The sequence below is a fragment of the Diabrotica undecimpunctata genome, chromosome 9 (assembly GCF_040954645.1).
Source record: "Diabrotica undecimpunctata isolate CICGRU chromosome 9, icDiaUnde3, whole genome shotgun sequence".
Classification (NCBI taxonomy): domain Eukaryota; kingdom Metazoa; phylum Arthropoda; class Insecta; order Coleoptera; family Chrysomelidae; genus Diabrotica; species Diabrotica undecimpunctata.
Window position 1 is genome coordinate 134211080 of NC_092811.1, and position 20241 is coordinate 134231320.

The following is a 20241-nucleotide window of genomic DNA, read 5'->3' on the forward strand; positions in this document are numbered from 1 at the left end:
GATTGTGTGGAGAGATACAGAACCAAGATCATCTATTGGTCTATATAAATATGAACTCTACGTGCAATTACCAAGATCTTTGTGCTTGCAACGATCGCTACAACAAAGGTGCACTGTTCTGGTCTAAAAAAATAAAACAAAATATTGATGTGATGTGTATTCCGGACACGAAAAATATGCAAGATCGTAGTGTAGAAAGTTTTACGAGAACAAACTTCTTTATAATTAACAATTTACATGTTGACACCACAGAGGAAAAAAGAAGGATAGACATCCTGTCTATCCTTCTATATATAGACTTTAAACAAGCTTTTGATAGTGTGAAAAGAGACAGAATGCTGGAAGACCTTTGTAATCTAGGTATACCTAAGAAATACATCAGCCTCATAAAAATGACGTGGCAAGGTTCAAAAGCCGCAGTCAGAGTAGATGGAGAACTGACTCCCCTGTTTAACATCAACATGGGAGTAAGACAGGGAGATGCCCTATCAACCATGCTATTCAACCTAGTTGTTGAGGCAGTCATCAGAAAAACCAATTTAACCGGCCATATAAACACCAAATCAGTACAAATTACTGCATATGCAGACGATGTAGCCATCATTAGTAGGAATAAGCTACGACTAATGGAAGTGTTCAAACAAATTGATCCTGAAGCAAGAAAAAGAGGTCTCAAAATAAACGAAGCAAAAACGAAGTATATGACAGTCAAAAGAATAACTGACAATGAAAATAATATCACAATAGACAACTATACTATCGAACGAGTGGATGCCTTTACATATCTCGGCACAGAAATCAATCAGAAGAACTCCTGTAAGTAGCGAAATTAATGCACGTATTTCCAGCGGGAATCGTACATACTATGCTAATAAAAGATTGATGACATCGAAATTATTAGACAAAAGAACCGAAATGACTATCTACAGAACACTGATTAGACCCGTAGTAACCTATGGATGTGAAACTTGGGTAATGACGAAAAAAGATGAAGCCCAACTCAGGACATTCGAGAGAAAAATACTGAGGAAAGTATATGGCCCGGTACAAGAGGAAGATGCCACATGGAGAATCAGGAGAAACGACGAGGTTAATGAGTTAAATGAAGGTTATGACATTGTAAGATTTGTGAAAAGTCAAAGACTGTCATGACTGGGACATGTGCAGAGACAAAACGATGCAAAAACAACAAAGAAAATGTTACAATGGAAGCCCATAGGAAGGAAAAAAAAAGAAAGGCCCAGAACGAGATGGTTGGATGACGTGGAAGACGACCTGAAAACAATGAACATAAGACATTGGAGAAGAAGGGCACAAGAGAGATCTGAATGGAAGGACATAGCCAGACAGGCAAAAACCCATCCAGGGCTATGATGCCAAAAGAAGAAGAAGAAGAAGACATCCTGTCTGTCGGAGCAACGACTGTCAAACTCAATAAGCAGTGATAAAACAATGGACAGGGGTGGAATCCCTTTCACACTGTAACTCAAAGATCTCAGTCAGATAAGAGGAGAAAAGAAACAAGCAAGATGTTAAATATTCCATACATTAGAAAACGTTTCGTTTTGTGCTTACAAAACAGCATCAGTCCAAATTTGCAAGAGTAATACTCTTTTAGAAGAATTAGTAAAGCTCTTTAAATTAAAAGAGAAGGCCAAAAAGTAACCTCTTATGTTGGGTGAAATGTAAAAGGTGACTTACATGAGCTGTAATATAATATCGTTGAACTGCTACCAGTGTTACAAAGAATTGGTCAAAAAATCAATCGTATTGGTAGGATTACAATCACTTACTTAATCCATATATAACAGATTTAAATTTCTTCTTTAAGTGCCGTCTCCCGATCGGAGGTTGGATATCATCATCACTATCGTTACTCTATCTACTGCTGCTCTGAAGAGTTCTATAGAACTGCATTTAAACCAGTGCCTTAAATTCTTCAACCATGACACTCTCCTTCTTCCTATACTCCTTCCTCCTCTGATCTTTCCCTGTTTTATCAGCCTTAGCAGTTCATATCGCTGTCCCCTCATTACGTGTCCCAGATATTGTAACTTTCTTATTTTTATTGTGTTTATTATTTCGCATTCTTTGCCCATTTCTCGCAATACTTCCGTGTTAGTTTTCTTCTGTGTCCATGCTATTCTAAGCATCCTACTGTAACACCACATTTCAAAGGACTGTAACTTATTTATGTGTTCTTGCTTTAATGTCCAGCTTTCAAGTCCATATTGTAGTATCGAAAACACGTAGCATCTCAGTGCTCTTACTATCAGTTCTAATCTAAGGTCTTTGTTGCAGAGAATTGTTTTTATTTTTACAAACGCATTTCTTGCTATTTCTATCCTTGCTCTTATTTCGGTTGTTTGATCATTATTGTCTGAAATCCAGGTTCCTAGGTATTTCTATTTATCAACCCTTTCTATCGGTACATTTCCCAAATGTATGTTTGTTGGTATATTTGTTTTCTTTGTTATTATCATGTATTTGGTCTTTTTTATATTCATTTTTAGTCCATATTTTTCACAGAAACTGTTTGTTTTGTTTAGCAGTAATTGGAGTTGTTCAGCAGAGCTTGCCATAATTAGATTTAAACAAGTATAGTTGTTTAAATCATTTAAGATATGCAGATGACGTAGTACTAATAGCCGACAGCTGGAAAGAACTGAAGACGATGATCGATGAGCTTCATACGGAATCCATAAAAAAAGGACTGAAAATGAATCTGAGTAAAACTAAGCTAATGTCGAATAAAGATGCTCAACCGACGATAACCATCCAAGGAACAAAAGTGGAACATGTAGAAGAATACATATATCTGGGTCAGAATATCAAGGAAAACTAAGAAAACCAAACTACCGAAATAAGCAGACGAGTAAGAATGGGATGGGCCGCATTTGGAAAACTCTCATACATACTTAAAGACAAGAAGATACCCCAAAATCTTCGAACCAAAGTGTTCGATTCTTGTATCCTTCCCGTTCTTACTTACGGAGCTCAAACCTGGACATTCACAAAAAAGAACATGGACAAGATTCGAAAAACTCAGCGAGCCATGAAACGACAGATGCTTGGTATCTCACTAATAGATCGGCAAACGAACGAAGCAATCCGAAACAAAACAAAAATAAAGGACGCCGCGAAACAAGCAGCTAAATTAAAATGGAAATGGGCTGGACACAACGAACGTCTCGAAGATGGTAGATGGAACAAAGAAGTCGGAAACTGGCGACCGTACGATGTGAAGAGACCAAGAGGAAGACCTCAAATGCGCTGAAGCGACGATATCAAAAGAGTCGCAGGACCAATGTGGAAACGCCTAGCACACAACAGGGATGAATGGTGAGAAATGGGAGAGGCCTTTATTCGACAATTCGGATAGAAAAAGGGCTATAAAAAAAGTATAGTTGAATTAGAAAAATAGCTTTAATTGCTAAATGAAACTTGGAAAAAAGCCGCCTGGCAATTATTTAAAGATTTAAACACAAGTAATGGCACAGACACACAAAGCACGTGTCTATTTTAAAGTTAAATTGAAAACCAATGTAATTAAAAAGATAAAACATTTATAGGTAAAATTATCACATGATTATTAAAAAAAAAAACAGTTAATAATTACTTGTTAGAAAGCACTTATGCACTTTTAAGTGCATAATGTACCACACATACAGCAAAAAGTGTCATACTCAAAATAAGAAAGGTACAAATGCTTGCTTCCCTTGGAATCTCAGAGTCTCTGAGAGGTACAAACACAGCAATTAGCGAGATCCTATTGGACCAACACCCTCCACTGTACGTACACGTTAAACTGTAAACGTGACAGATTAACATCATAACGAGAGGGATGGGGTAGGGGAAATACACAATGCAAGATTATACTTTCAGACAGCTGAAAAAAGCCAAATATAGATAAAGCAAGCACGAAGCTAGAAAATCTTACAGGTAACAGTGTGGAAAATACAACGATTATAAACGATTTTTTTAGAATATACAATCACAAATTTGGTTAATAACCAAATAAATAATCAAATATTTGGGAAAATTGGTTTTTGAAAGATTTTTATCTGAATAAATTTTTATACAGCTGCAATTTCGATGATGACTTTTAAAATGATATAAAAAAAGTCCTAAAAAATACCAACGAGATCATTTTTTGTCATCTACCTACCCAATTTCACTGCACTATTACAAGCAAACTACAAATTAAAATTTATCAAGTGATTGTTACAGTATTTTTACTTCGATTTCCTGTATTTTTTCAGTTCTTTATTTGTAAATAAATATTCAAGCTATTACTAGAGACCGGAATACAGGCAACTGAAAACTGTATTTGGTTTTTAAATGATTTAAATTCTTAGAATAATATATAAAACTAGCGGACCAACTCGACATCGAGTTTTGATGTAAGTTTTGCTGATATTTAAGAGGGGCGGAGTCTAACGATCCATCGTTTCCGTCGCCTGGTGTAAATGTTCCAAAAATCCTAAAAATAAACTGTATCGACGCCAATTTTTTTAAATTAAAAATCGATACAGTAGTTTTTTAGGATTTTCAGGAAGATTTACATTAGGAAACGGAAACAATATGATTGTTAGACTCCGCTCCTCTTAAATAAAAAACGGAAGTAAAACCGGAAGTAACTATTTTTTTTTCATATTTTAGATTATAAAATGCCACGTTTAAGAAAAAGAAGTCGGTTTGAGAACTCTAACTAACTAACTAACTAAATTTATATTTAAATATTATTTAAATTTAAAAAATACCTAAAACAGTATGATGCTCCGCGCTAATTTTACTTATGAGAAATATGAGCACAGCAAAAGGTCTCATAAATGGCACTCGACTCAAAATCAAATCACTTCACCCCAATTGTTTGGAATGTGAAGTTTTTACAGGACAATCAGCTGGACAAGTGATTCTGTTACCTCGCATCAAACTTTCCCCAGCTGAAGGAACATTCAGTTTTTCAATGACGCGGCTCCAGTTTCCTGTTCAGTTGGCCTTTGCAATGACCATCAACCGTGCTCAAGGACAAAGTCTCAAGAAAGTTGGGATCTATCTTCCGAATCCGGTCTTCTCTCATGGACAACTGTACGTTGCAATGTCTCGCAATTCCAAGCAAAAATTCGACGAAGATGGATCCACCTGGACTAAAAACGTCGTAATTGACGAAATATTCCGTGATATTTAGTGATTTTCTTATTCTTATGTGATTGATTGTGATTGTATTGAACTAACTTTGATTGACTTTAATTTTTGAACTTAAATGAATTAATAAATATTTTGTACTTGAAATTCGAAGTTGGTTTTTTTGTTTGCAATTTGGTTAGTTTAGTTTAGGTTAGGTTAGGTTAGGCTGGGATATCTTACCGGAAGTAAATACTTCCGGTTTTATAATTCTGAATTTAATCAGTAAGTATAAGAAAAAAGTAGACGCGGGCATATTTTAAAAATACATTAAAAATTAGGACTTTAAATTTTGAAGAATGAAACCTGTAAAATTCCTATACTTTACTATAGGAAAAATTCATTTTATGGCCGCCATTTTTAAACCGGTTCGAATTTTTTAAATTTTAAACCTTAGGGGAAATCTACTCAACAATCTGTTTAAATATTCGAAAAAATTATTCTCATATCTATCACCGTTTAGGAGGAGTATTGCGCACAAGAAAAGGGTTTAGCCTTTTAGTATATAAGATGCCTTCCTGCTAGTATTTCAAACGTCGTTCTTTTTATATAGATTAAAACTGCAGTAAGATTGTAATACAATTTTAAAATTTATTCATTTTAATATATGCAAAATAACAATATTTTACAGTAACCACACATACTTATAGTAGATAGGCGAAATTTGCAGATAAAAAATTATGATTTCTATTTGTGTTTAAATGTTTATAAATCAAAAAACCTCTTTCAACATCAATAGAAGTTATTGGTGCATTTTTAAAATCATTTACGTTGGATGGCAGTAGTTCAAGATCTGGTACAGGATCATCTTAATGAACTTTCGCAACTTTTTCCAAATAGAAAATCCTTAGTTTATGCATATGCCAGATATGCAAAACAATGCTTTTTACATATATTGCAGTCTCTAGTATTATTAATATGATATATTTTAAATATTTATTCATACCTGTATTCGTGTCGTGCCAAATACCTCACGTACTTCTCTGGTGGTTCATCACTATCGGAATTTTGGAGACTAACACTTCTGCATGTCATGTGGCTGACTTGTGTGGCTGGCATCGTGAACTCAACGTAGCAGTATTCGGCCAATTTTTCTGGCATCTGGTCATAACTTGTTAATGCTATCTTGCAGACCATATTATGGGTGGTATATGCACCTTAAAAGATAATAATTTAGTAACCGCGGGAGACAGTCATATGGTTAGGTTCAATTTGGGTCTATTGGGACATCTATATACACGTTAAAATATTTAGTCATGGTGGTAGTCAACATCTGAAGCACCTCTGCAATGTAGTGTATTTGACTCATGTCTTAAAATCAATCAGTATATGATCTATTTGATTTTGGATTTGTTGGTCTGGGATATCCACTTCACTTTATGTATACGGTTATGTTGAAAGTATTTCCTGCTGATTGACATGTTATAAGATGCCAAAACATATTTTTCCATCATAGATGGAGAATAACGGTCAAAGGAAACTAAAATTATAGAAAGAAGTTGACCAAGAAAAGCTGTATTAAATGTAGCAAGTTAAAAATATAAGTAAGAGACTTGAAAAAGGAGAGAACAATGGCGATTTAATGCTGAAAGACAGAATATATTATAAAATATAATATTTTTTAAATTTTTGTTATATAGGACATCTTACTTAGAACATCTTGTAAGAGAATCAGAGGAAGATCACAAATGAGATCGGCTGATGACATTAAGAAGATCGGAAGACACAACTGGAAGCAAGTGGCGCAAAATAGAAAACACTGGATTGATTTGGGGGAGGCCTATATCCAAAGTTGGATTACTTAAGGCTGAAGAAAGGACATCTTACCTTGCCCTTCTTTTGGTAATCTGGGACATCTCCAAACTATGGCCCTATGCTGATGCTCGTACTTAGCTTGGCCTGACGTCACCTCAATCAAGTTCTCTTGCAGCGTTTCCATCGTTCCCAAGATTCGCTCAATGCCCTTAATTTTACCAGTCCTGGAAGAAAACAAAGTTGGTTTTTATTTATGAAATATATTTAAGAATAAAAGTCAACAGAAATCACTAGAAAGTTTAAAAAAAAAGTTTTAAAGAACCGTTTAAAAGTGAGTAAAAAGCAAGTTCCAGCAGGTACGTTTAAAAATGAATAAAATCTAAGTTCCAAGAAAGGAGAGAAATAAAAACCGACAAAAGTAAGGCAATGGTAATAGCAACTTCAAATATATATATATATATATATATATATATATATATATATATATATATATATAATTACCATGGAAGACAAATAATTAGAACAGGTCAGCAGCTATAACTACCTAGGTCTAATTATTGAGAAAAATACGAAGATAGATGAAGAAATAAACCAGAAAATAGTAAAAGTTGGAAGATTTTTGGGTTTAAGGAAGTGAGTCGTGGGTACTAACAAACAAAAACAAAGCCAGAGAACAAGGAAAAAACAAGGTTGGCCGACCGCGATTAAGATAAAATGAAAAAGTTAGACGAGCAGCAGAAAAACGCGAACATGTCTCTGTGGATTTGGGTACTGGCCGTTATACCGAAAACTTGTTGGCAAAAACTATGAAAGCTCAGTTCTATTTCATTTTCTCAAGCGGATGAAAGTACCTACATCATGTAGCCGTTGCCAGTATCTGTCGTGAATTTCAAACAGGGTATGACTCTTAATGTGCAAGTAAAACGTATGATAGACACGTTTTACTTGCACACACACTCAGACAAATAAAAACATTGAGGAAGAGGATAATGTAAACCTTGTTTATACCGATGAGTCTTGGATTAACGTCGGTGCTTCAGTCAAAAACGAATGGAGGGACACAACGATTAAGAAACCGCGGGATGCCTCCATAAAAGGGCTCTCTACTGGACTGAAAGCTCCAACCCAAAGAGGTCCTCGGTTAGTTCTTCGTGCTGGAAGCGAAACTGGTTTTTGTGGCATGGGCCGAATTAACTTTTTGGCTAAGAAGGGATTCGCTGATTAACACGACGATATGGATGGGGATCTATATGAAGAATAGTTTGAGATAACGTTAATTCCAAACTTGCCGAAAGACAGAAAACGTTGTCGTTTTGGATAAGGCGTCATACCACTCCCCCAAATTTCATTTCCCGAAAAAATTGTGGAACAAAAGATAAATCAAGGATTGGCTAATCAAAAAGAATATTTTCTTTGAGGAAGGTTACGTAAAAAGTGAATTATTGGATACTGCGGCCGCATTTAGAGACGGATATGACAAGTACAGAATTGAAACAATTGCGGACAAATATGGCGTTAAGATTTTGAGACTGTCGCCTTACCATTGCGAGCTGAACCCGATTAAGATGGTGTGGAGTCAAGTGAAAATGTATGTGGCTTCAAACAACGTCGATTTTAAAGAAAAAACAGTAGAACGGTTGAAAGAAGCTTACCAACGGGTATCTAAAGAACAGTGACACAGTTATGTGAACATCGTCAATAAAGTAGAAAAAAAAATGTTTGCGGTGGACAATTTTCAGGAAGATATTAAACAGGTGATAATTAATATAGGAGATGATTCAGTAGACGAGGAAGATTTAGATATTTATTGCGATTATTATTAATGAACAAGAAATATCTCAGATTTAATGCTCATTTGTTTTTTTAGTACTGTACGTATCGTACATTTCAGTTATGATCTTTTTTTTGTTTCTTCTCTTATTTAACTCATTTAAATTAATCAGTAGAGATTTTTGAAACGAAGCGCGTACGGTCCTGATTTCTTAGTTTATCGCCAAACTGCAACACATCTACCACTATGCCGACAAGAGCAGCATCGATGCGCGCTGTAAGACCAACAGTGCATTATAACTGTGACTTCTACTTTAGTAAATGATAAATGTATTATAAAATTTATAAAAAATCATACCTTCTGTGTGCAGATTTGACAGATCCGTATCTGAAGTGTTTTTCTACCCTAAATAGATATATCCAACATTCTGGAATTGGAAAGCGTATCATTACATCCTCGCACGGAATCTGACCCAGTTTTCTGGACGCAAATCCTGGAACCAGCACATCGGCTCTGAGTTCAACCTACAATTAATAAAATAATAAATCGCTCAAAGCTAAAACTTCCTTTTAAACATTGATACTAAAACTGTAAGCGCCAGTTATGAAGGTACGAGCGCCTTATGTACATAATTTTCCACTCCGTCAATAGCGCAGCGGTAACCGTTAAGTACTTTATAATTATATAAAGAGCATAATCACGTCACTGTTCACTTCTTCGACTATACAGTGGAACTTGGTTATAGGGTCCAGTAAAAAAATGACGCTATCTCGAGTGACGTTATAAAAGAGGTAGAAAAAAGTGAAATTTTAACGAAGCAAAATTTTATTACAGCATTATTTATTATTACAGCTGCATTTAGGATAAAAAATTAAAACAAAACATATCATGTATATGAAACTTACATTTTTTATGAAAAAATTCTCTAATGCTGAAAAAAGTCAGTTATTTTCTTCTGCACAAGACCGCCACAAGAGCACTGAGACCATATCCTGGTAAAACCTGGATATAGTCTCAACAGCTCTCATTACTTCTTGGATTGTAGGAAAATCAAAGCCGTCTTCTTTTTCTTCTTCATTATCTTCATCAACATTCATTTCCACATTTTGCACTTGTTCCATAATTTCTTTATCACTTAAAACTTGAAATGTTTGTACCTGATCATCTACTGAAATATAGGAGTCAAGATCAGTTCCAAACTCTCTCTCCTTTACATTAAATTTTTGTATCCACTCTGACAAAGGCATTTCGTCAACATCCTGAAAATTGGGAGAAACCACAGTCAATTTAGCTTGACAAAAGCACTTACAAATTGTCACTGACGTAACCGCACTCCACACATTGTCTAAGAACTGAACTGCATCAGGATGATAAGGTTTACGGGTTCTCCATTATCCATACAAAAAAGCTGTTTCCGATAATGGCACTTTAAACTTCTTATGACTCTTTGGTCCATAGGCTGCAAGACACTCGTGCAGTTGGCTGGTAAGAAAACTAGGTTGATATTGGTAAAATATAAGCATGAGATGGGCTTCACAGTTGCCAAATAAGAGAAGAATTTTACTTTCTTGTGAAGAGAGTTCTTTCTCTCACGTTCTTAATTCTTCTTCAAAAATAGCAGAAGTCATCCACGCTTTTTTGTTGGCTGTGTAGTTTACAGGTAGTGTTTTTATGTTTTTGAAACATATAGGATGTAAACTTTTCCCAATATCCAAAAGCTTTGTTTTCTATGTACCTGTCATGGTTGCATAAACAAAACAAAATTCCTTGTTTTGAAAGCTTTCCTCTGACACATTGATTTTTGAAATTTAAAGTTTTGTCTGGCGTTAATTTGTAAAAGACACCACTTTCATCGCCAATGAAAATATCTTTATCCTTATATGGTTGTCTTAGTTGTGGCCATTTGTTTTGTAACTAATCACCTGTCACGTTCTCGTCCACATATTTTGCTTCTCCAACAATTTTCGCGAAGAACATTGAGTGCCGTGCTTTAAACCGATCTAGCTAGCCGTTAGAGCATGTGCAATCTTCACCAAACAGTTTTCCGAACTCTGTAGCTTTCTGCTTTAAAAGTGACCCGGACACAGGAATATCAGAACTGCGACTTGCTTGAACCATTTGACTAGAGCTGAATCTACATCACCACGAATGCACTTCCTAATCTTTTTAATATTTTCTCCCTCCTCAGTAAAGGCTTTTAGGATTTTATCCTTGTTTCTTAAGATTGAGCCGACAGTCGAATTAACAAGTCCAAATTGTCCAGATATATCAGCAATTTTTCGACCACTTTCAAATGCTCTTATAACACGCACTTTATCTTTAATAGGCAAAGCCTTCCTTTCAGTACCACAACTTGCCATATTATAAAAAAAAAAGGTTAATTACTAAATTAAAATCTAAAAACAAAACGAGCTGAACTGAATTTCACGGTAGCAAAAAGTTTCTTAAACTGACTGTTCTGAAATAGAAAATTTGACTGTTAGGATGGCACTAATAAATGAGAAATCATAGAACTGTCAAGGTCACATAACTGTATACAGAAGGGATAATCGGGCTTTCTCACATTCTTGGAAGGAACAATGCCACAAGGCTGGAAACATATTGCACTTTATTATTCATAAAATAAAAAACGACGACGTAAAATTTTATGACGCTATAGACGAGGCTTACTTTTTTTTTAGCCAATGAAACCTGGTTTTAATAATGTTATCAAATAGTTTTTGGCCAGCTATTAAAAATTGACGTTACAACCGAGATGACGTAACTCCTCCTCCTCAGTCCTAATCCCTTTTGGGATGTGGTGACACCATCAGGCCTTTACAGTTTTTTCACGATTTCCCTCCATCCTTCCCTGTCCCGGGCTAGTTGTTCGGCTTCATGTAACCCTAGGTGAATCAATATTTTTGTTGGATCTACCCAAAGGCTTAGAGATCATCCCCTAGGTCTCTTTCCTTTAACTCTACCCTCGACTATCAGTTTTTCCATAGTACCTGTTCTTCTAATGACGTAACTACCGAGGCCGTAATATCCAAGTTCCCCTGTAGTCGTAAAACGTCACAAGCGCGAGCTTAGATCTTCCTATTTGGTGCTTACAGTATGTATCTAAACTAAAATGTAAAAGAACATTATATTTAAAACACTTACCTTGTACCCTGTAACACAAATTTGAGCTTTAAGTTGCAAAGGAAGCTCCCGATTCTTTGGAGGCCTCACTCTAAACCTCATTAATTCTATATAACAAGCATCAGGAGGCTTAAACCTGTAAAAAATATTTACAATTACTCAGAAATAAATTAAAACAAAAAAAGAAAGTCATTCATCTCTGTTTAATTCAAAGACAATATATCCCTGGTGTTTTATCACTTTTTCTTTCTAAATTCCAAATATCTAAATTTGTAGCTCTTTTTAACAAGAATCCTGAAGTTTTTTGGTCTATTTTGGTCTTTCATAGTTAAATCTACCATTCTAATATTCCATCTTGATGGAGAGTACAATGTCCCCATTGTTAAGGTCTTAATGAGGTAATTGGTTTAATTCATCTCTTTGGGCTCTTCCGATTCATTTGTCGCGAGGACTCATTCAGCATTAATATTTTGGTTTCACAATTGGTCGTGTGGCTTGGCGTCATCTACAATAATTCTCCATTCTTTCCTACTTTTGCTTATGGTTTTATTCCCATTTTCTTAAGGTCCACAATTATCTGGTTCTTTCATCTCGTTTTCCGTCTTCCGTGTGGTCTGCCTGATACTGGTCACCATTTAGTGATTTTCTTAATAACTGCTTCTGAATTTCTGCTTTCTAGATGTTTGATCTATTTGAGTCTCTGTACCTTGATAAATCTGAAGATGTCTTCTTCTTTTAAAAGTTCTCTTATTTCGCAGTTCATCCGCAGTTCTCCGAATGATTTTTTTCTCTAGGATCCTTAATCTTTCTTTATCTTTCTGTGTCAGACACATTACTACATCACCATATGTAATTGATCTAATTGCTGCTCTGTAAATTTTCAGTTTAGTATTCTAGTTTCAGAGTAAGCTTCTCATCTTTGATGAAGTTGTTGTATTTCCAGTAAGTTCTGTTTCCTGTCAAAATTCTTTAATTGATTACTAAGCTTCTATCATTAGTTCCGTCAACTGGGACCCTAAGATATTTAAAGTGTTCTACCTTTTCAAATTCATATTCCGCAATATTTAACCTTATCACATTAACTGTATTTTTTCTTGAGCATATTAGGTATTTTTTTTTATTTTGATTTATTGCCAAACCCCTCTTGGATGCTTCCTTGTACAAATTCACAAATTCTTCCTTTAAATTGCTTAGGTTTCTGGTAATCAATGATATGTCGTCAGTATACAAGTTGCGACGTCGATGTTATAATTTGTACCTCTTATTGTTCCTTCTATAGCAAGATTAAGTAGTGACGTTGATAGAGAGTCATTCCATCGTACTCCAGCTATTTCTATATTTTGGGAGATGTCGCCATCTGTTATTTTCGTTTAGCTTTATGAGTTTCATTGGGATATCTGGGTTTTTCAAGTCTTCTATGGCAGGTCTTATTTGGCTGTTAAATGGTTGCTTGAAATCTATAAAAAGTATTTGTAAGTCGATATCATGTTCGTAATACTTCTCAATTGACTGTGGGGTTATGTGTATTGCGTCTATTGTTGACCTCCCTCTTTAAATCCCTACTGGTAGTCTCCTATTTTAGTTTCAATGTATTTTGAGAGTACAATGTCTCAATTGTTGAAATCTTGAAGGGGTTCTTGATCTAATTATTTTACTATAATATTTTCTCTACGAATCTTTAGGTAATATAATTTGGAACTCTATAGACTTTTTGGTGATGCAGATATTGTAAAAAACATCAAAATAAACTGCCTAAGATGAGTGGACCACGTTATGCGGATTGATGAAAGTGATCCTTCTAAAACAACCATGATAAATACGTCGGCTGGAAGAAGGAGACGACCTAAACTCAAGTATCTGGACGATGTGCAGGACGATTTAAGGAAGATTGGAGTAAGGGGATGAGTAAGACAGACACTCGACGGGGAAGGATTGAATAATGTTTTGAGGCAGGCCAGGGCTCACAACGGGCTGCAGCGCCAATTGATGATAATGATATATTTTCTCTAATACTTACTTAATTATATGAGTTTGGTTATAATCTTCCTGTTGGATGCAGGAATGAAATTCTACATCTTCTAATCTAATCCATTCCTCTGTGACCACTGGAATGATATCATGTCTACCCACTACTTCTTTACCCTGTCTCCTCATGTCGTTTACTCCCAATTCTACGTCAGGCATTCCTGTCAGGAAACCCAAAAAGAACAGTCTCACTCTAGCGATCTGCTTAACGATATGGCCTGAAAGAAATATTTAATAAAGAAGAAAATCTCATCAATTTAAAGACTGAATTTTTTACATTTATTCGCTAATAATTAAAAAGCTTACCGTCTGCCTCTTGTTCGACGTACAATTCATCAACTGCAGTTATTTGAACCTCCTCCATTTTGTAATGTAACGCTCTATCTCTATGTGCTTGAAGTTTGAATAGCGCTTCTTCTATACATACTGAAAACTGTTTCAAATCCTCGTAATTTAGAGAACCCAATTTCATCAATTGTGATACTTGTGGCGCGTGTTCTACAGGCAAGCCCAGTTTCTTTAGATCACTTCCGAACTCTTTAACGCCTACAATACATTACATATTTAGAATTATTCTTGGACATAAACAGAAAAAGAGAAAAGATGAGAGCAAGAAAGTAAAATCAGACTGAAAGAAACGTAAATAAATGTGAGGGAAAAGCAAAAAGGAACAGATTGAGGGAGGAATGAGAAGGTAGACAGTATATATAAGAACAGAAAATATTAAAACTTTTTAAAATTTTCCCTCTCCAGCTAATATTACCTTGATAGTCTCCTTGGATAGCGTAAGCAGCAAACTGACTCAGTTTGTTTGTAATTCTCTCAGCTTTTTTGACCTGTCCCGGTCGAACTCCGGGTCGTTCTTTATAAAAAATATACTGTAGTTTTACTGTGAATATTTTACCGAACTGATCGTACTGTTGTGCCCCAATATCCGAAACTGAGTAACAAGGTTGCAGAGGAAGCTCCTATAAAACATATTTTATTTAATGTTTTGTAATGCTGAACCTGTATTTTACGTAAAGTAATTGTAGAAACGCACATAAAAGTTTAAATAAATCAAACCACGCTTGTAATTCCCGTTTCAGTATTAATTTAGTTAGTTACAACTTAAATATCACAAGACAAGGTTCATAGCTCAGCAAAACTTGTCCAAGAGAGAAAGGAAGTAGATAATAGTTGTTTTGGAATAAAGCGACACGTACAATGAAGAGACTTCAAGCTACAAAAACTAACGAAGTAGTAGGCTACTTAAACGCCATTAATTAAATAAAAACTTTTACAAAAGATGCTCAAAAAGGTTCCTCTCCTGAGCAAGGATGGTAAACCATATACGTCAACAGCAAATAATTCCTGCACTTGCAGCTTTATACCCAAATCACCAAAATCTTTAGCTACCGGACAATTTGCTATGGTTCCAGCAAGATGGAGCACCACCTCATTACGCACAACATGTACGTGAATACCTAAATAGTGTTTTTCCTAATCGATGGATTGGCAGACGAGGATTTTTAGAGTAGCCAGCTAGATCTCCTGATCTGTCATCACTAGAATTTTTAGGTTATACGAGATTCCATGTGAGGATTGGGATAAATCGTACATCTGACAGACCAATCGAAAGGAGAGAAAAAACGTCGTCCCTTGTACAATATGTCTCAAACACAGGATATACAGATATACAGTATATATATCCAGAATTGAAATGGCACGGTCTACATTTATTAAGTTGAGATCCTTGCTGTGCTGCAGTGATCTCAGTTTGGGAACCAAGATGCGAATAGTGAGGTGCTACGTTCTTCCAGTGTTACTGTATGGAGTTGAAGCCTGGACACTGACGCAAGCCACTGAAAAACGAATCGAAGCCTTCGAGATGTGGATATACAGAAGGATACTAAAAATATCTTATGTGGACCATGTCACCAACGTTGAGGTCCTACAGCGCATGACAAAAGAAAAAGAAGTGCTTAATTTAATTAAACAACGCAAGCTTGAGTACCTCGGCCACGTGATGCGGAACGAAGAAAAATATCGAATTCTTCAACTTGTTATGCAGGGTAAAGTATTTGGCAGAACAGGACCGGGACGCCGTCGTATCTCGTGGTTGAAAAATCTCCGACAATGGTTTGGGATGACCTCAGCGGAGCTGTTTCGCAGAGCAGTCAACAAAACCATGATAGCCTTGATGATCGCCAACATCCGGACCGGATAAGGCACTGAAGAAGAAGAAGACAGGATATACAATAAACCTGAACCAAACTACGATGCTACCTAACATTGAAATGAAAAGATAACGCGAAATCGAAGAATCCATTGAAATAAAAAAAACATCCCAACAGTCTAAACCAAAGAGATGATGCTCAAAGACTTCCAACAACATGCCACAAGACCGACTAGTAGGACTCCTCCTAGCTTCTCTTAATTGGTCCTCTCCACGGACAGGGCCAATCACAAGAAGTCTTGCCAAGGATCGTACGAAAGAGGCGCGCTTGATCAGCTATATAAGTATAGGTAAAACAAACACTCCTGACCATGGAGCTGAGCGAAGGCGGAGTCAAATTCACGTAAAGGCAGAAACGTTCTATTGTAAGTGGAATTATACAGTGCATAGTACAATGCGTTTCGCATGGAAGTGGGGACTAAACCAAATTTCGTCTACTGCGCCGTGGTCAGGAGTGCTTGCACTATCTCTAACTGCATCAACCATGAGAGTCAGTTTAGTTCAAGCACCAGCAAGAGGCGTTACTACCGGACTTGACAATGACAAGTGCGACCTTGCCGAAACGTCGTCAAAATAATGGTTTTTTTCGACCCACCTATGGAATTTGCAGTTTAAGTCGATTACTTTTAAGATAAGGGAATTAATAGACAACAAAGACGAAAGACAGGAAATCCCTATAATAACATTATCTGAATTGACGGAAACCTTAAAAGAGGTTAAAAACGGAAAAACCGCAGGGCCTGGAGACATTCCCATAGAGCTGGTTAAATATGGGCCGACTGCACTTTTAGAATTAATAGTAGACCTTTTCAATAAATGTATGTGTGGAGACCAGGAAATTCTTAAAGATTGGAATAAATCTTATATAAGCTCCATATAAGAGAGGGAATAAAAGAGACTGTTCCAATTATAGAGGTATTAGTGTGACGAGCTCTGTGGGCCGGTTGTACGGCAGAATATTAAAGAAGAGGGTTGAAAGACAGATACAAGATATTGAAGAACAAAGCGGCTTTCGTACCGGGAGATCCTGCCTTGATAATATATTTATCCTACGACAAATAATTGAAAAGCGTGTCGAAAGAAGTAGAGAGACCCATTTGGTATTTATAGATCTTGAGAAAGCATATGATAGTGCCCCGTTTAAGAAAATATTTGAGGTCCTCAAAAGGTCCGGATTGGATTCGACGTATATCCGAGCGATATATAAATTGTACGAAAATGCAGTTAGTTGTGTAAAAATTGGAACCAGAACCTCAAATGAATTTAAAGTCACTAAAGGCCTAAAGCAAGGATACTGTTTGTCACCGACACTCTTTAAAATATACGTCCAAGAAGCATTGAGGAATTGGAGAAATAAATAGATTTATGGGCATCGAAGTGGGACAAGAAACTCTGTATACATTGTTGTTTGCAGATGATCAAGTGGTGGTTGCAACCGATGAGGAAGATATAAATTGTATGAATCAAAAATTATTTGAGGAATATGCCAAATGGGGGCTTACTGTAAACATAAGCAAAACAGAATATTTAAAAATTGGAGGAAATACCACAGATCTGAGGCTTGAAAACGCAGTCATAAAAGGCTGCAACCAGTATAAATATCTAGGAAGCATCATATCAGCAGATGGCAGAGTTAAGATAGATGTACAAAACCGAATAACCCAAGGGAAAAAATGCATCCGAATACTGAATTCATTACTGTGGTCTAATAAAATAAAGATGCATACCAAACTTCGCGTATACAGAGCAATTGTAGAACCAATTACCACATATGGTGCCGAATGTTGGACGATGACAAAGAATGAACGAGGTAAAGTAGACGTTGTGGAAATGGATTATCTTAGAAGGTCATGTCGAGTATCGAGAATGGAAAGAATCAGGAATGAGGAAATACGAAACCGTACAGGAATTAGAGATACTCTTTCAGATAGAATACAAGGAAGGCAATTACAATGGTATGGTCACGTGATGAGAATGGAGGAGGAGCGGTGGCCAAAGAAAGCCTTAATGTATGTTCCGCCAGAAAGAAGTAAAAGGGGAAGACCACCAAATTCCTGGAGAAGAGAAATTACAAAAACATTGTAATCTAGAGGCTTAGAAGAGGGAGATTGGAGAGATAGAAAAAGATGGAGGCTGAAATGCGGGAAGCGGCAATCGCCGTAGGACCCCCGTTATATGATGATGATGAAGTCGATTACCATAAACAAATTATACTCTTCATGTTTTTTAAGTTCCCATATTAATTAATATGGCATTTATATTAATATTTATTAAAAATATTACCCTTGTGGTTTTTTATTTATTTTCAACAATAAACAAAAAATTGACTAAACCCTGGCTATGCATTCACTTATGTCAACATACGTTGATTTTTTTATAATTACGTTAAATCTAGAGGTAGCTATGGAAAAATGACATCAAAACAATAATATTGCTAGTTAATGTCAAATGTATTTTGTAGTATTGTAAAGCTTTTTGCCGTTTATGGATTTTACAATGGGTCGGTAAAGTTATCGATGAGAAACTTTGTTTAATCCTTATTAGACTTTTTAATTCTGGAAAATCCAATTCGGAAATCGCGAATATGTTGCAATTGTCACGCTATAGTGTAATAAATATAGTCAGAAGATACAAAACTACAGGTTCGCTCGTCACAAAATCTAGAAATGTACGAAAAAGTAAAATAACCGAAGCAGATTAAATTGTAGTGAAAAATCGACGAGAAAATTATATGGAGTTAGGCGTTTTATAGAGTGACGTTATTGGAAGACACGTTTCTAGATCAACATGTCACCGAGAGGCCCACAAATTAGTACGAATTGTTTTTAATAAATTTCATTTTATTTTAGGCTAGGGAAAAGCCATTTTTAACATTACAATAAAAGAAAAGTAGACTAAGATGATCAAAAGAGCATAAAAATTGGACTCATTTGCAATGGGATTCAATACAATGGATTGATGAGTCCAGATTTGAAGTGGGTGCTGGAGACAGTAGGAGTCGCGTCATTCGCAGGAAAAATGAAGCTTTCAATCGTGACTATCTAGAGAGAAAAGTCAAATTTCCTGCAGCTGTCATGATTTGGGGCAGCATGTCGTCAAAAGGTGTGAGAAAGTTACATTTTATCGATGGGATTATAAACACGGACAAGTATTTGAATATTTTAGAAGAATCTCTTTTACTGATTATGGAACACCGTTTAACATCAGCGAAAGATTTTGTCTTCCAACAGGACGGCGCAGGCTGTCATACCTCAAAAAAGGGTTTAAAATGGATTGAAGACCATGACATACCACTTCTGGAATGGGAAAAAAGCTTAGAGAAAACGTCCTGCCAGGTCCGTCAACGAATTGAAGGGAAAATTTCAAGAAATACGAGATTCGTTTACATTAGAATTTTGCAAGAACGTGTGTATTATAAACTGTTCACTCACCTGAAAAGGATCTTTATCATCCTTCAGGTTATATAACTGCAATAGCACGCAGTCGCTTTGATGCTGCAGTTTAACGAAAATCTTCTTCCAGAACCTCTGACCGGTAATCTTTTTCTTATTAGGTTGGCGCAGATGCATTTCCCATCCCTCTTCTGGATACTGAATTCTGGGAAACGGCTCCAAGGGTACCGACATGTCTTCGTCGAATAATGGAGTGGGAGGCGTCTCTTGGGAGTCTGTACGTTTAAATTCAGTCGTGGGGGCTGCTAACGATATCAAACAAGAATATTAAAGAAAATATAGATATATAAAGAAAATATAAATATATAAAGAAAAAACTATATGTATAAATAGTTACTTACGAAAAGGAACTTCATTCTGAATCGCTGCTGGCACTTCATTTTGGTCGAATGGATTAAATCTGGGAGAAGTATCTCCGAATGTCGCAGCGACTGTTGGTGGAGGGGGTGCAATAATTGGAAGAACGTCCCCAGATATGTCATTGGCACCTTTAGGTCTAAAATAAAAATAGTTATCTTTTTTTTTAAAGAATAGTCAAATAAAGTAGCAAAAAAATGTCTATACATTTTTCATCTTTCTTTTGCTTTTGACACAGAAATAAATAATGTGTTAAGAAACAGTAATATACAGTAAATGCGTTATAATGCATTTTAAGAAGGTTAAAAGATTTTTGAGAAGAAGAGTAAACAATTTTTGGTTATTAAGACACA

General features: G+C 35.9%; 1 protein-coding gene across 2 annotated transcripts in view; it reads right to left on the reverse strand.

Moving 5' to 3' along the window:
* Positions 1-20241, reverse strand: part of stnB (stoned B) — a 29388-nt gene that overhangs the window by 6912 nt on the left and 2235 nt on the right. Inside the window, exons 2-10 of one of the 2 annotated variants that reach the window (XM_072545381.1) lie at positions 19873-20027; positions 19511-19773; positions 14625-14829; positions 14168-14407; positions 13854-14079; positions 11858-11972; positions 9071-9237; positions 7015-7166; positions 6134-6344 (exon numbers count right to left, since the gene is read on the reverse strand). In XM_072545381.1, coding sequence (XP_072401482.1) covers positions 6134-6344; positions 7015-7166; positions 9071-9237; positions 11858-11972; positions 13854-14079; positions 14168-14407; positions 14625-14829; positions 19511-19773; positions 19873-20027 — 1734 coding nt within the window. Of the gene's footprint in view, positions 1-6133; positions 6345-7014; positions 7167-9070; positions 9238-11857; positions 11973-13853; positions 14080-14167; positions 14408-14624; positions 14830-19510; positions 19777-19872; positions 20028-20241 lie in introns of both variants that reach the window. The other variant, XM_072545380.1, reaches the window with a different exon arrangement.